This window comes from Leptonychotes weddellii, chromosome 9 (assembly GCF_054177405.1).
Source record: "Leptonychotes weddellii isolate Sample4059 chromosome 9, ASM5417740v2, whole genome shotgun sequence".
Taxonomy (NCBI): Eukaryota; Metazoa; Chordata; class Mammalia; order Carnivora; family Phocidae; genus Leptonychotes; species Leptonychotes weddellii.
This window is the reverse complement of record NC_138377.1, coordinates 95,223,298-95,236,135: the sequence shown is the minus strand read 5'-3', so window position 1 is coordinate 95,236,135 and position 12,838 is coordinate 95,223,298. Positions and strand designations below refer to the sequence as shown.

Sequence of the window (12,838 nt, the reverse complement as noted above, 5' to 3'; positions counted from 1 at the left end):
CCCCCCCCCCCCCCCCCCCCGAGTCTCAGCCCTGACCAGGAGCGTGCGTGCACATCCGGGAGGTTCAGACGGCTTGCTGGAAGCAGCAGGGCGCAGAGCGTTTCACAGCAGGCCAACTCCGGACCTGCAGAAGCTGACCCTCTCGGGGGGAGAGCGGCTGTGTGGGGTCTCTGGGTTCTGTGTCCACAGCCCCACGAAAAGACCAGCATAGGTCTGGCACGGTGCTCCTCCCCTCTCTTCCTGTGTCCTCGGGGAGCCTGGAGAGCAGCTCTCCTACCTCGAAACCATAAGGCTAGAGCTGCAAAGGCATTAGGATCCTGCCGGGGAGGCACCGGGAAGCCCCCAGCGTCTCCATAAGGCATCAGAAATGCCGTCACATTTGAGATTCATACCTGCCAGTAGACATTTTCTCCCCTTCACCGGGAATAAGACAGGACTTCCATGGGAAATCCCTTTTCCTGGTAGAAATCCATGCAAAAAAGATGGGATAAAGTCATTTCATACAAAAACAGCAACGAGGAATAAAGTACCAATTGCAAGTGGCAATGTTGTCTGCTGTATTCGGTAAAAGGCCAGTCGAAAAGGAGGGCTTTTTTTCCAGTTAAAATAATTTATAAGTTTCCTCACTAATTGCCACCGGGAGCAGTACTTCTTCTACAACACAACTGCTAGAGTTGTCACTGAGGATCCGCCGCCAGGAGCTAGATAATCGTACGTCCCAGGGGAAAGATGGCCGACCTCTGCGCACCAAGCCTCCAATTTTCAAAGGTGTAAAAAAAAAAAAATTTAATAGCCCTTTTCATTTGTCTATGTTGGCCTGAGATTTTTCCCTTCTGGTGAAGTTGCTTCTGTTAATTTCAGTTTCCAGAAGTGCTGGCAGGTGTCTTCTCAACAAAACCTGGAAAAGCTTCACCTTGAGAGAGAGCTTGCTGGGCCCCTCACGCTGGTTTCCCAGTCAATGTGCCAACCCGGGATTTTTTTTTTTTTTAATATAAACATTCAAATGAGCATACGATAAAGCTCATTCAATTAATGCAACTATGTAAACCAAGAGAGCCGGATGCATGAGAATAGCAAGTGCGCTCTTCCAGAGGACTGGAGACCCACACAGCGGAGGGCGGCCTCAGCTCAGGCGCCGCTGACGCCGCGGCTGCCTCCTGTTTCACGTGACTGCACGTCAATCTCTGAGATTGACACGAGAAGAGAAACCATACACTGCGTACGCGCTGAGCCTCGGCGGGCCCCCCAACCGTCAGAGTGAGAAAGGACAAGTTTACGAGACGAGGTGTCCCACCAACTTCCCCCCCGGCCCCGTGTGCATGTTCTGAACACACTGGCTCACCCTTCTCAGTACGCTCCGAGAGGAGAGGGACAGGCGAGCCCCCCTCCCCTCGTCAATCCGGCTCCTGGGGTGACGGCCTGCTGGAGGCTCGGGCTCAGGAATGCCCCGCTGAAGCGTTTGTTACAAGTGCCAGAGGGCTAGGCGCGAGGTCCGCTCCCGCCCCTCCTGCCCCTCCTGCCCCTCCCGCCCCTGCAGGCTCCACCCTACCTAGAACACCCAAGGTGAGTTTCACACTCCAGTCCGGAACCGATGGCCATTTCCTGTTGGACAGTGACATCCCAGATTGCTGTCATTAAAAGAGAAGGGGGCTGGGAGGAGGGGGCAGGTGGGGGCCAAAGGGCAAATGGGTTCGGCAGACACAGCTGTTCAGAAAATCCATCTCTGGATTTGCTTTTGCGTTTTGGAAAACAGGTTGGGGCCGCTTTGATTGGAGGGAGAAAAATTTCTTCTTCGTTGACAATGGTGAGTTGAGTTCCAATTTTCTCCACCTCTTACGCGGCCTTTTCCCCCCAAGCCCGCCCTCCCCCCACCCTCCCCCTTCACACCCAACGTCTCTAAGACACACTGGAACAGCGGATGCTTGGGGAGCCCATCTGGGTGAGGACCTTGTCAAGCCACTGCAAAGGCCCATTCAGGTGCAGCTCGATCCAGCAGGGGGTGCTGGTCACGGTCTGTCTCCTGCAAGATATAGGGAGAGGGGTGGGGTGGGAGACTTCAAAAATGTCCAGAAGGACACACCTACAAGTCAGAATATCTTTTCCTGCTTTGGTGAAAGTCTTCTTCCCAGAGCCAGAGATAGGTCCGTGGCGCCTTGCTAGACCCAGCTCTAGAGGAGGTCCCAATAAATGGCTGAGACTGCCAGGCCGAACTCCTCCAACTAGGAAGAGCCTTGAGTAAGTCAGGTTCTCCTCATGGGGAAGGAGATAGCCCTTCAAGGGCTAAACATGTGAGGCAAATTCCACGGTATCCCACTTGCCCACCTGTTTCTGGGACAGGCCCCCCCCCCCCCAGTGAAGAACTTCCAGCCTGAGCAAAGGTCTCCCAGGGTCCCATCTGCCGTGAATGGGCAGCCGCATCTCCAGCCCCAGGCCCAGTCCCAGCAGGCCATGATGACGTGTGTCTGTCTGATGGAGGGTGTTGTTTGCAAAGCGCCGACAGAATCCACATGCCATCAGTTCCCAATGTGCTGATATAATTCCCATCTATGGCCTTATTTTGGAAAATCTTACGAGCAGAGCGAGCCATGGAACAATTACTGGAAAAAACCAAGGCACACCACACGTTTCTTTTCCCCCAAAGCACTGGCTGGCTGATGACGCAGCCCGCAGGCGAGCTCCCAACGGCCTGCAGTGAGCAAAGATTATCTGCCCCGGCCGGGGGCGCTGGTACAGGCTGGAGGCGGGAGGCCTGCGCCCGGGGCCCTCGCCGCTTTTGGCCATCTCACAGGAGGGACGAAACCTTACTCTCTCTGGCACAAGAGGCAGAAGGAGGGCAAGACTGTTCTGGGAAGGGGCCGCACCCGCCCGTTAGGCTGCTCTGGGGGGCTGCCAGGTGGCAGGGACGTGGTGGGCCGCCCAGGACCTGGCGTGTTGGCAGCATGTCCCGAGTGGTGACACAGGGCCCCCAGGGAAAGGCTTCCGCCACCGAGGGGCCTCTTCCCAGCACTCGGAGCTGGAGGGCCACGGTGCTGCGCCAGCTTGAGGGCTGCTCGCTCAAGGCCACTGCCCGCCTTGCTTGGCCTACGCTGGGCCCAGGTGGAGGTTTCTAGATGGCCTCGTGGACCCCGGGGTGCCTCTCTGACCCGTGGTGCCTGAGTGCAGTCCTCTGGACTGAAGTCTGGGTGTAGGAAGAAGCAAAAGGACCTCTCTCTGGCTCTTTTCCAATGGGGTCCATCTAAGTATTTCCCTTCCCCACTAAAAGAAAAATACTAATTTTAAAACATTTTACTCTGGACCCGTAACTGATTTCAGCCAGGGCCAAAAGGTGGGCTAAAATCTCTCTCGGGCTGGGCCTTCGGGCCTGGGCTCATCGCCTCAGGCCATCCTAACTGGGCTGTAAGTTCTCAGTTGGTCACTCATCCTGGGTTTCAGAGAGACCCCCACAGACCAAGGTGCTGTGTTCCCTGGTCCTGTGGGGCAGACACAGGGCAGAGCAGCTAAAATACCGTAAAGAGAAGAGGACTTTACGGGCCGAAATACTCTAATGAGAATCTGACTTTCCATAAGTCATGCTCATCTGGATTTCATTACAAACGGTGGCCCAGAGCCAATATTGAAATGGGTTTGGCCTGGGTGCAGAGTGACTACAAAACAAAATGGATTCCAAACATCTGGAAAAATGAAGAGAAGCGGGGAGTCACTTGCAAAGCGCTGGCCCCAGCTGACATGTGGGCACCTCTGCGTCTGGCGCGGAAGCCGGAGGCAGGAGGGGGACATGGCCCTGGCCCTTGCACACATCCTGTCTAGGTGTGGAAAGAAAAGGGACCAGATTCGCTAAACCCAAACCAGAATGTTCTGAGAGATTCGACAGCACTGACCAGGTAGACCCGACCAGTGCCATGTTTAAACCAGTATCTGAAATTCTGAAAAAACGCTTTCTTAGCAAGTAAACTGTTCCTTTATGACTACCCAAATCTTCTCCCATCCGCCTCTGAATTTTAATACCGGAGAGCCTCAGGGTCACCCAGGGGCGGAGCCCCAGAGGAGGGAAGAACAGGATGAAGACTTAACTCCCTGGAGAGGGTCGTCCTAAAACCATCTGCCCAAAATGAACAACGAGGAAGCAGCCAAGAGGCACAGTTCTAGGCTCAGCTTTTCCGCTAACGATGTGACTTCAGGCAAGTCACTTTCCCTCCCTGGGCCTTGGTCCCCTCATCCATGCACCGGGGGTGATGCCAGCGTCCCCGCCCAGGGTGGTGGTGAGGAAGAACTAGAACATGTGTGTTTATGGTGTTTGAGAAACCGAAGCGCCTGGCTCTTCCTTATCCAGTGTGGCTCGGGCCCTCCCGGCCTGCCAGGCCACGGCCACTGATCCTTGGCCTCTGCTCTTTGGGGCGAGGGTGGCCTAGCTCATCTCTGTGGGGCCCCTGCTCTGCTGTTTGAGTCATGTGCACCCAGGTCTCCATGATATGTGGCACCCAGACCTGACCTGTATTCTGCTCCCCAGCCTTTGACGAAGCTCATGCGGATGGTACACATCCGCGTCAACTGGTAGACCGCCTCGAAGCCCTGGTTGACGGACTGAGCCAGGAGGGCGGCAAACTCCTGGTTGTTGAAGATCTTCAGGTTGCACCCTGCCAAGAGAACAAAAACAGCACTCGTGGGGACAGAGGCATACGTGTCCAGTGCCCCACTCCTGGCTGAAGCCACCCCTGGGTCATCCAGAATGGCATACCTGACCCGGCTCAAGTGGCACACAGTTATTCCGTGCGCTAGCCCCACACTCGACACTCAGCACCACGCTAGGGACAGGCCCCCTCGGTCCCTGCCCTAAGCCGTCCTCACCTCAATGGAGAGGTGTGGCTGACACACACGGGTGGATTAAACACTGGCCTGTAAGCTCCAGCTCCTGGAGCCAGGGAACGCAGAGGAAGACTCTAAAGTAGGCTACCAACAACAAGAGAGATGGTTTGGAGAGCTGGGCCTTGCCCTGGGCAAGAGGGCCAAGGCAGGACTCCAGGGACCAGAGAGAGAAGGTGCCCAAGCCAGAATGTCCACGGCTGTGGGAGGCATGGCTGACCGCCTGGGGAGCAGGAGCCCTTGACATCAGACGGAGGGGAAGCAGGCCAGAGGAAAGGCTCCTTCCTCAGCCTGCCGCTCCAACAGGACGCTCGGCAGAGGGTCCCAGGGTACCTTCCACCCAGGCTTCCCTGGTGAAGCCACCTGGGACCAGGAAGGAGCACGAGACTGGGGCCACATTTTGGCCTTTGGGCACAGGGCTGGGTCAGGGTGACATTCGCAGCAAAGTGAAGACGTGTGTCTAACTCTCCAGGCAGTAAAACCAGAGACAGGCCCAAATAAAGTTTATAATAAATCTTCCTGAAGTCCTACCGCCCAGGTGCCAGGAATGTGTCAGTCAGAAAAAGACAACAGCACATGCTGGGAATACCCAGAAGGTGAGCTAAGGTGACGTTTATTAACGGGCCAACACTGGACTCCTAATCTTGCCGTGTGACTCTGGGCTGGTCACTTTCTCTTTGGAAGCCCGGCCTCTGAGGTCCTCCCAGCTCTGATGGTCTATGAGCTAACAAACCCCACCACGGCCCCCTCACCAAAAAGGTGGGGGAAGGGCTGGGGACGGGAGTGGTCACAATGCCAGGAACACAACCGGGCTTCGGGTTCTCATCTTCTCCAAGGGAAGTGTGGTGACCCTGGGGCAGCAAGAAGCGCAGGAGCACTAGACTCGGGGTCCACACGGCCCCGTGGCTCATCCCGGCTCAGCCACTGCCCAGCTGTGTGCCTTGGGGCAGGTGGCTCAACCTCTCTGAACTCGACTCCTCGCCTGAGGAGCCAGGATAATTGGAGAGGGCTAAGTGAGAGCAAAGCTATTGATGTCTTCTGTAAACGCGGCCACACAATGCGCAAGAAACCGAGAGCGCTGTTCATTCAGACCTTCTGCCTTCCTAGGCTGGCCCTGCCCAGAGCCCACGGCTCCGCTAGAGCATCTGCTACTGAGACGAGGAAACGCGTGCCGCGCACAGTGCCCGCCGGTCCCAGCCCGCGCTCGGCCAGCAGCACGGCCTGGCGCTGCGTGCCGGGGACAAGCGGGCTCGGCCGGGGCTCTGGGCCTTGGTTTTGTAAGTCCAGAGGCCCGGACGGGGCCCGTCTCTGCCCGTGTTGCTGCATGGCCGTGGCCCTCTCCACGCCACCCTCTGGGGTGCAGCCGGACACCCTTTCTTGGAGCACAGGTGGGATTCATCAGCTCCACTCAGAAAACCCGCAAGAGCTCCCCAGAGTGAAAGCACAACTTTCTCACGGCCTTCTGTGGCCTGGCCCCATCATGCTTTCTAAACATTTCCTGTCTCTTACACGGCATCTCCAGCCAGTGCCACCGTATGTGCCCTACCCTCCGTCCCCTCCGGGCTTTGGCCCGTATTGTTCCCTCTGCTTGGAATGCCCTTCAAGGTCCCACCCGCCCCCGCCGGTCACCCTGTGTCGAACGCCAACCAGCCTGCAATGCCTGCGTGCCTCCTCCATGAAGCCTTCCCTGATCCATCCCAATGGTTCAATGAGTTTTGCTCCCTGGCTCCAAGAGCACCTTATCTGTGCTGCTTGCCTGGTACTTAGTACCCGTCCTCGTATTAAACCCATTCGTGTCTTTGTCTTGTGCCCTCAGCTGGCCTGCAAGGCCTGTGGGGACAGCAGCAGGGCCTCCCGGAGCCCTCCGTCTCCCTCAAGCACCTGGCGCGGCGCCCACGTGCCTTGCGAGTTCGTGGAGCGAAGGGGGAAAGCACAGCGCCTGAGCACCTGTGTGCACAGGGCAACAAGCAGGGGCGCACGGGTCAGAGGCAGACCCGCCGGAGGCTGCGGCTGCCCCCCGCAGGGTCAAGGCGAGCGCAGCAGGGCGGGCGGGCAGACGCGGAGGAGCCCCGAGCGAGGCACCGCCAGGCAGCCAGCCGGTGGCAGCACGGAGGAGCAGAAGAGGAGGAGAACCCGCCCGGCGGCCCAGGCGCGTACCTGGGGGGATCTTGCAGACAGTGGCCGGGTGCCAGCCGTAGCGCTGGTTACAGTTGGGAGACTGCACAAAGATGGCGCTGTCGCTGAGGCACTCTGCGAAGACCTCCCCTCCGATGTAGTACAGTCGCACGCCGCGCCCTAGGGAGATGTGGGTCAGACTGGCCCGGGGGCACCAGCGGAGGCTCGCGAGGGGGACGGCTGCAGCCGCGGCTCCCACGGACTGCTGCTCTGCGTCTCACCAGGCCAGCAGGACCCAGGGCCCAAGCCTGAACCCGCACAGGGGACGTGGGGGCGGCACTGGGCCCCTGACGCTGGAGGTGGCGGATGACGAGGCGAAGGGGCATGGGGTAAGTGGGCCTAACAGCCTCCGCCGCGGACGAGCCGTCGGCCAGCATCAAGTTACTCAGCCCCTGAGCCTCAGTTTCTCCGCCTGGAAGATGGGGCCATGGTAACCCGCGCCTCACGGGGTGGCTGAGGCGCACACGGCGAGCGCCCGCCAAGCGTGAGCGGCTCCCGCGGCCACTGCCATGGACACGCAGCAGACCCGCAGAGCTCCTCCTGAGCAGACTCCCAGGAGCCCTTGAGGGCAGCGATGGCTTCATGCCACCCCCGTACGTTCTCTCCTCCGTGCATTTTTCTACAACATTCCATAGGTTTATGTCATTCACTTTTCCTCCATCTCTTAAAAATCCATTCCAGATGGACAGAAATTATTTTTAATTGGCTCTGCAGTCCGAGCAAGCAGTTACGTAAACACTCTGACGATGAGTTCTGCTCTCGGCTAGGGGAGGTTCTCCTCTCCCGCACAGGAAGGTCTCTGTTGCCTTCTGGGGAAGAGGGTCCAAGGGCTGGAGGACGGAGCCAGATTCTACAGGCACGGCGTCCAGCGGGGTAGAAACCAGGGGGTCTCTGGGAATTCTGCCTCCTCATCCCGCCATGGCCCCAGCGCCCCTTTCTCCTTGGGGGGTGCTACAAGACCCAGTGTCACAGACACGCAGGGTACGGGCAGACTTGGGGTCCACAAGGAGGGGCCGCCGGGTTATGTCCGTCAAGAGCAGAGGCAGAGGCGGGAAGACCCCAACCGAAAGAACAAAAATGTGTTTTGTTTTGGTAATTTGGAAACTATTTTTAAAATGTAGAAGAGCATAAGGAGAATAGGTAAACACCTATGGATGCCACCCAGGATCAGTATCTTTTTTAAAGTAAAACAAATGGGGAGGCTGTCTGGGAAGGCTGCAGGCTCAGTGGCAGGGGGCTGTTTGTCACCAACTAGGTCACATGGTGTGGCCTCTGCAAGGCTCTGCTGTCCCCCGGGCAGCAGGTTATTCCCTGGAGAACGAGCACCCAGGCCCAGACCCATGGCTTCCAAACTTTTCTTCTCTTAACCATAAAATCCTCTCCTCAAATGAAATCGTCCATGAAAATCCAAGATATAGTAAGAACAAGATCAAGGGTGCTCTGGTTCACTTAGGACCAGACCCCCTGCTGTCCTGCCTAGCTCCGGAGTTTGCCCTGGAGCCAACCCCCGGGGGCTCTGGGCTGACAGTGCCCTATTACACCGTCTCCAAGTGTGGAGATGGCCTTCCGATGGACTCAGGATCTCAAAATTATGAATATCCAAGTGACACACACACACAGCTCCTTCTTCCATAAGCCAAGTGGTCTCCTACTACGTTCTGGATGTTAGAAGGCAGAATGTTAGCACCAGGGCTGGTCTGGCAGCCTAGAATAATTGTATATGAAATTAACAAATAAAAGATCGTTCGTTAAAAACGGACACCGCCTACCTATCCCCCTATCAGTACTTTAGGGGTATGTTTATTAAGATACATATGTTGCCCTTTTCATAGATTTGCTATTCTTGTCCCCTCAAGTTGAGTGTTTTCCTCCATGGCTTTCCCCTCTTCAGACTTAATCTGTGTTTCCGAATGGGAACGACCAAGCAATGTGAACTCTTCTGGTCTGGCCCCTAAACGGGGCAATACAGAGTTTGGGGGCTGGCTGGGGGAGTGGGTCCTCTCCCCAGGTCCCAGCAGGAGGCGCGGCACAGCGGGGGCAGGTCGGTTCTGGGCAGAGGCTGCTGGGGCTGCTGGGCAGGGGCAGGGGGGGTGGATGGGGAGACGGGGCGCCCTTACCGATGTGCCTCCGCGTGAGCTCCACGGCTGCGTTCCTGTTGACGTTGGAGAGCAGCCCCAGGCAGAAGCGCTCCGAGTTGGAGGGGTCGGTGAAGCCATCCACTGTCATGGAGGGCTGCGAGGCGTGGAATGTCTCCCCAACGCGCTGGTTCAGCTCATAGTAGGAGATGGAGCACCAGAAGGCCGGCTCGCAGTAGGTGACAGGCTGCAGGTCTGGGGAGACAGGCCAGGCTACTGGGTCAAGGGCCCCCAGGTCGCCTGCTGCTCAGCGAGCTCCCCTGGATGTTCCGTAAGGCTGTTTCTGTACCCCTCCGAGGGTTATGATCCCTGAAGCTCGTGCCTTGCATTAAACTTGCAGGATCCAATGCTCTAGTGTTTGGAAAAGCCTTCCACTAGCCTGGCCGCTTTCATTTAGTCTTAGCTCACAGAGGCCCTGTCTGTCTGGCGGGCCTTGGGTTGGAGCGGTCTTCAAGGAGGGCCAGGCACCACCCAGCACCTGGGCAAGCCCGCTGGACAGGCCTGGCAGGTTCCCCGGGGGCGCCCTGCCACCCACGCGGCCACCTCCCGGAGTAACCCATGGTGATCTCGGCCTCCCAAAGGGCTTTCAGCTTTCGGCTCTGCCTGGTCTCGGGCCCTCCTAGCCTGTGGAGCGGCAGCGACGGAGCCTGTAAAATGACAAGGCTGGTGCAGCCCAGGGGCCTGCACAGGGCGCTGGGCCTCCGACCACACAGGCTCGGCCCACAGAGTGAACCAGGTCCACGGCTCTTACTAGAGAAACTATCTTCCAAATGTCTCCACATGCTGTCTGTCCAGGTGGCTAAGATGCCAAGTCACCGAAAAGAAATTCTCAGTGGCACACATCCGTCACTCCCGCCCAAGCCGGGACAGGGACACATGGCCCCAGACAGTGCCGGCTATCTTTGAGGGAGCAGAATAGCCCCTGGGTGAAAACCACTGCCTTCGAGGGTCAGCCAAGTCATGGAGTGCAAGCTTCAACGCCAGGCGGCCTGGAAGGCACTCGGCGCTGGGGCACGGACCAGCTGCGCGACTGTGAGCAAACCAGGGCAGCTCGGAGCTTCAGCCTCCACATGGCTCCCGGCAGCCACGGGGCGGGGAGCCCTCTTTACCTCGGCCGCTATCTGCGGATGGACCGGGAGGAACCACGAAGTGCGGGGCACGCCTCAAGCACTCGCTACATGGTGCTGACGATTAGAACTGATGATGTACGTGAACCTGAGTACGTCCTGCTCCTGTCCTGGCCTCCGCTGCAGGGGAGGCAAAGCGCCCTTTCCTCTCTTCCCAGGGGAGAGGGAGGGGAAGATGAGGGAAAGCAGGGGATCGAAGCTACTTTTAATGGGGGAGGGAGGAGTGACAGGGCAGGGGCGACCAGGGCTTGTGGCCTGTGTCCCGGAGGTTGGGTTGAGCCACACGGGCCACATCCAGCTCTGGCGTCACTGGATGCTTCGACATTCCAATGAGATAAGCTATATTCTAAACAATGTGGTCACTAAAATGTGAACTATGTTGCTTTGAAGACCTTAAAAAAAAAAGCCCAAGAAATCCAAGTATAATCCAAGCACTCAAAGGGGTCGGGCAATGTGTCTGAGGCCAGAGGTGCTGAGCAGGGGCTGCGGAGCACCAGCGCCCAGGGGCAGGTTCTGCTGGCCTTGCTGTGTGAGCCTTCCTGGCCTGGAGAGTGACTGTAGTTTTACTGGGACACATCTAGCGCAGACCATCCAGGTCACTGTGCAGCTGGCGTGGGTCAGCCTGGAGAGGCAGCTAGGGCTGATCTGCGCTGGCCCTGGTTTCCCTGGTAAAGTACAGAACAGAGTCCTCACCCCAAATTACAAAGCCTTCCAGCACCCCCTGGGCTTAGTCCAGACAGGAGAGAGAGAGCTTGGCTCCCAGGAACCCTGGCACAGCCTACCCATCAAAGGAAGAAAAGCCACAGGCCACCCATCGGGTAACACGGTGCCAGAACCACTCAGGGGAAATGTGGGCTTTGAGGCATCTCAGAATCAGAGACAGGCTTGGGGTCCTAGCCCAAGAGGCCCCCCAAGCAGATCTGAGCCCTTATCCAAACATCCCTGCAACTTACAGATACACACTGGACAGTGTGGTGGAAAACACTGGACTCGGAAGCCTGACACATAATTAAGGAGATGCTAGTTTGGGGAGTTGGGGGGAGAGCAGTGCAGTCAGGCCAAGGCAAAGTCTGAAGGGTACAGATGAGCTGGCCTGTGTTCAGAAGCAGGACTGACCCGGAGCAGTGCCCCCAGCCACGTATTCACAAGTCTCCACAAACAACTAAAAGTCCTGCCTTTCACCTCTGTCCCTCCTGGCACCTCTCAGCTGCTTCCTCAAGGAACTTCTGCAAGGGGGTGCTGCAGACCAAAATGTATGGTCACCACCTCTGGGTTCTGCCTTGAATGGCAACCTGTTTTTTAAACAGCACGTATGTCCTCATTTTTTTTCCCACCCCAAAGACTTATCCACACCATGGTTAAGTACAAGAGAAACAGTCAGGACTCGGGAAAGGAGAACATTATAAACAGGATAACCATGGGCTATAGCTACTGACAGAGCACTCAGCTTGGCTCTGAGCTTCCTAGCAGACAAGGCAAAAAGGGAGCATCTTATGCTACATGGCTCTGGTTGTGAACAGATAATGCTTACAAGTTCTGCAGGGGAACAAAGCTTGTCCTGGCCCTAAGTCTCAAAAGAAATCTTTTAAGGAATCAGGTGGCAACCTCTCCTCCCACATCCGTCAGGCCAGCCAGCCTGAATTCCAAGAGTCTTCCAACAAACGAAGAGGCCATTTTGCATAAGGTTGCTTCTTGAAAAGGACCTGAAGACATGCCACTCAGAGGCTCCTCTGGGAGGACGACTCTACAGGGCTAAGGGCACTTGACTCCCTGACAGTGGTTTTGCTTCTTCAGGCCAAAGATTCGGCACACCCGGCAGGCTAGACAATGGCACGTGCCCAAGGCCGCCCCCTGCACACTGCCCTGCTCCCGGCCAGACTGCTGAGTCTGTGCTAATCGCCCTTCCCAGAGGAGAGGTGTTGGAGACGCAGGAACCTCCAGCTCGCGCTGCCCTCCACCCCCTGCCCCCACCAGCGTGGTATCGGCCAGGCTTCTCGAGTGGCGGGGGGGGGGGGGGACCTTAATTCACAGCTGGCCCCCTGCCAGCCTAACGGTGCTGGCTGGCTTGGGTTTCGAGCCCTATTCCAAGCTGGCGTAGACTTTCTGTTTTGTTTAAGGAAAAGAAAACAGAATAAAACCCAGAAGGCAACACTTGGATTAAGGGATGCCTATTAAAAACACGTGCAAGAGATCCAAATCCGGTAAAGGAAAAGGAGGGGGGACAGAAGGGGGAAATCAACTTTCTACTATGAATCAAAAGCGGGGGGTGGGCAAAACATTGAAGTTGCAAAGGCTGAAGGTCAGGATGTGAATGAACTGCCTTCACCTGGGCCCACTTCACCTGTGGCAGGCAGCGTGACCTCCCGTCCCGGAGACAGCACACTCCAGTCCCCAGGGACCCCCACGGTCCCCGCTGCCTGGGCTGTCCCCCGCCCCCCCACCCCAGGTCACGTGGCTGTGAAACAGTCCCTCACAGCTCTTTTCCTTTTGAGCCCCTGCTGTCCCCAAGGGTTAGTTCCTGTGGGCCCAGGACGGCGGAGT

The 12,838-nt window shown here is 57.3% G+C and overlaps 1 protein-coding gene across 3 annotated transcripts in view; it reads right to left on the bottom strand.

Moving 5' to 3' along the window:
* Positions 1-674: 674 nt before the first annotated feature.
* SMAD3 (SMAD family member 3) overlaps positions 675-12,838 on the bottom strand; it is a 111,728-nt gene continuing 99,564 nt past the window's right edge. For 2 of the 3 annotated variants that reach the window (XM_081831293.1, XM_081831295.1), the window contains 4 exons: positions 9,153-9,365; positions 7,018-7,155; positions 4,490-4,634; positions 675-2,020 (listed from right to left, as the gene is read on the bottom strand). In XM_081831293.1, coding sequence (XP_081687419.1) covers positions 1,897-2,020; positions 4,490-4,634; positions 7,018-7,155; positions 9,153-9,365 — 620 coding nt within the window. In that variant the 3' untranslated portion in view covers positions 675-1,896. The remainder of the gene's footprint in view (positions 2,021-4,489; positions 4,635-7,017; positions 7,156-9,152; positions 9,366-12,838) is intronic. The other variant, XM_081831294.1, reaches the window with a different exon arrangement.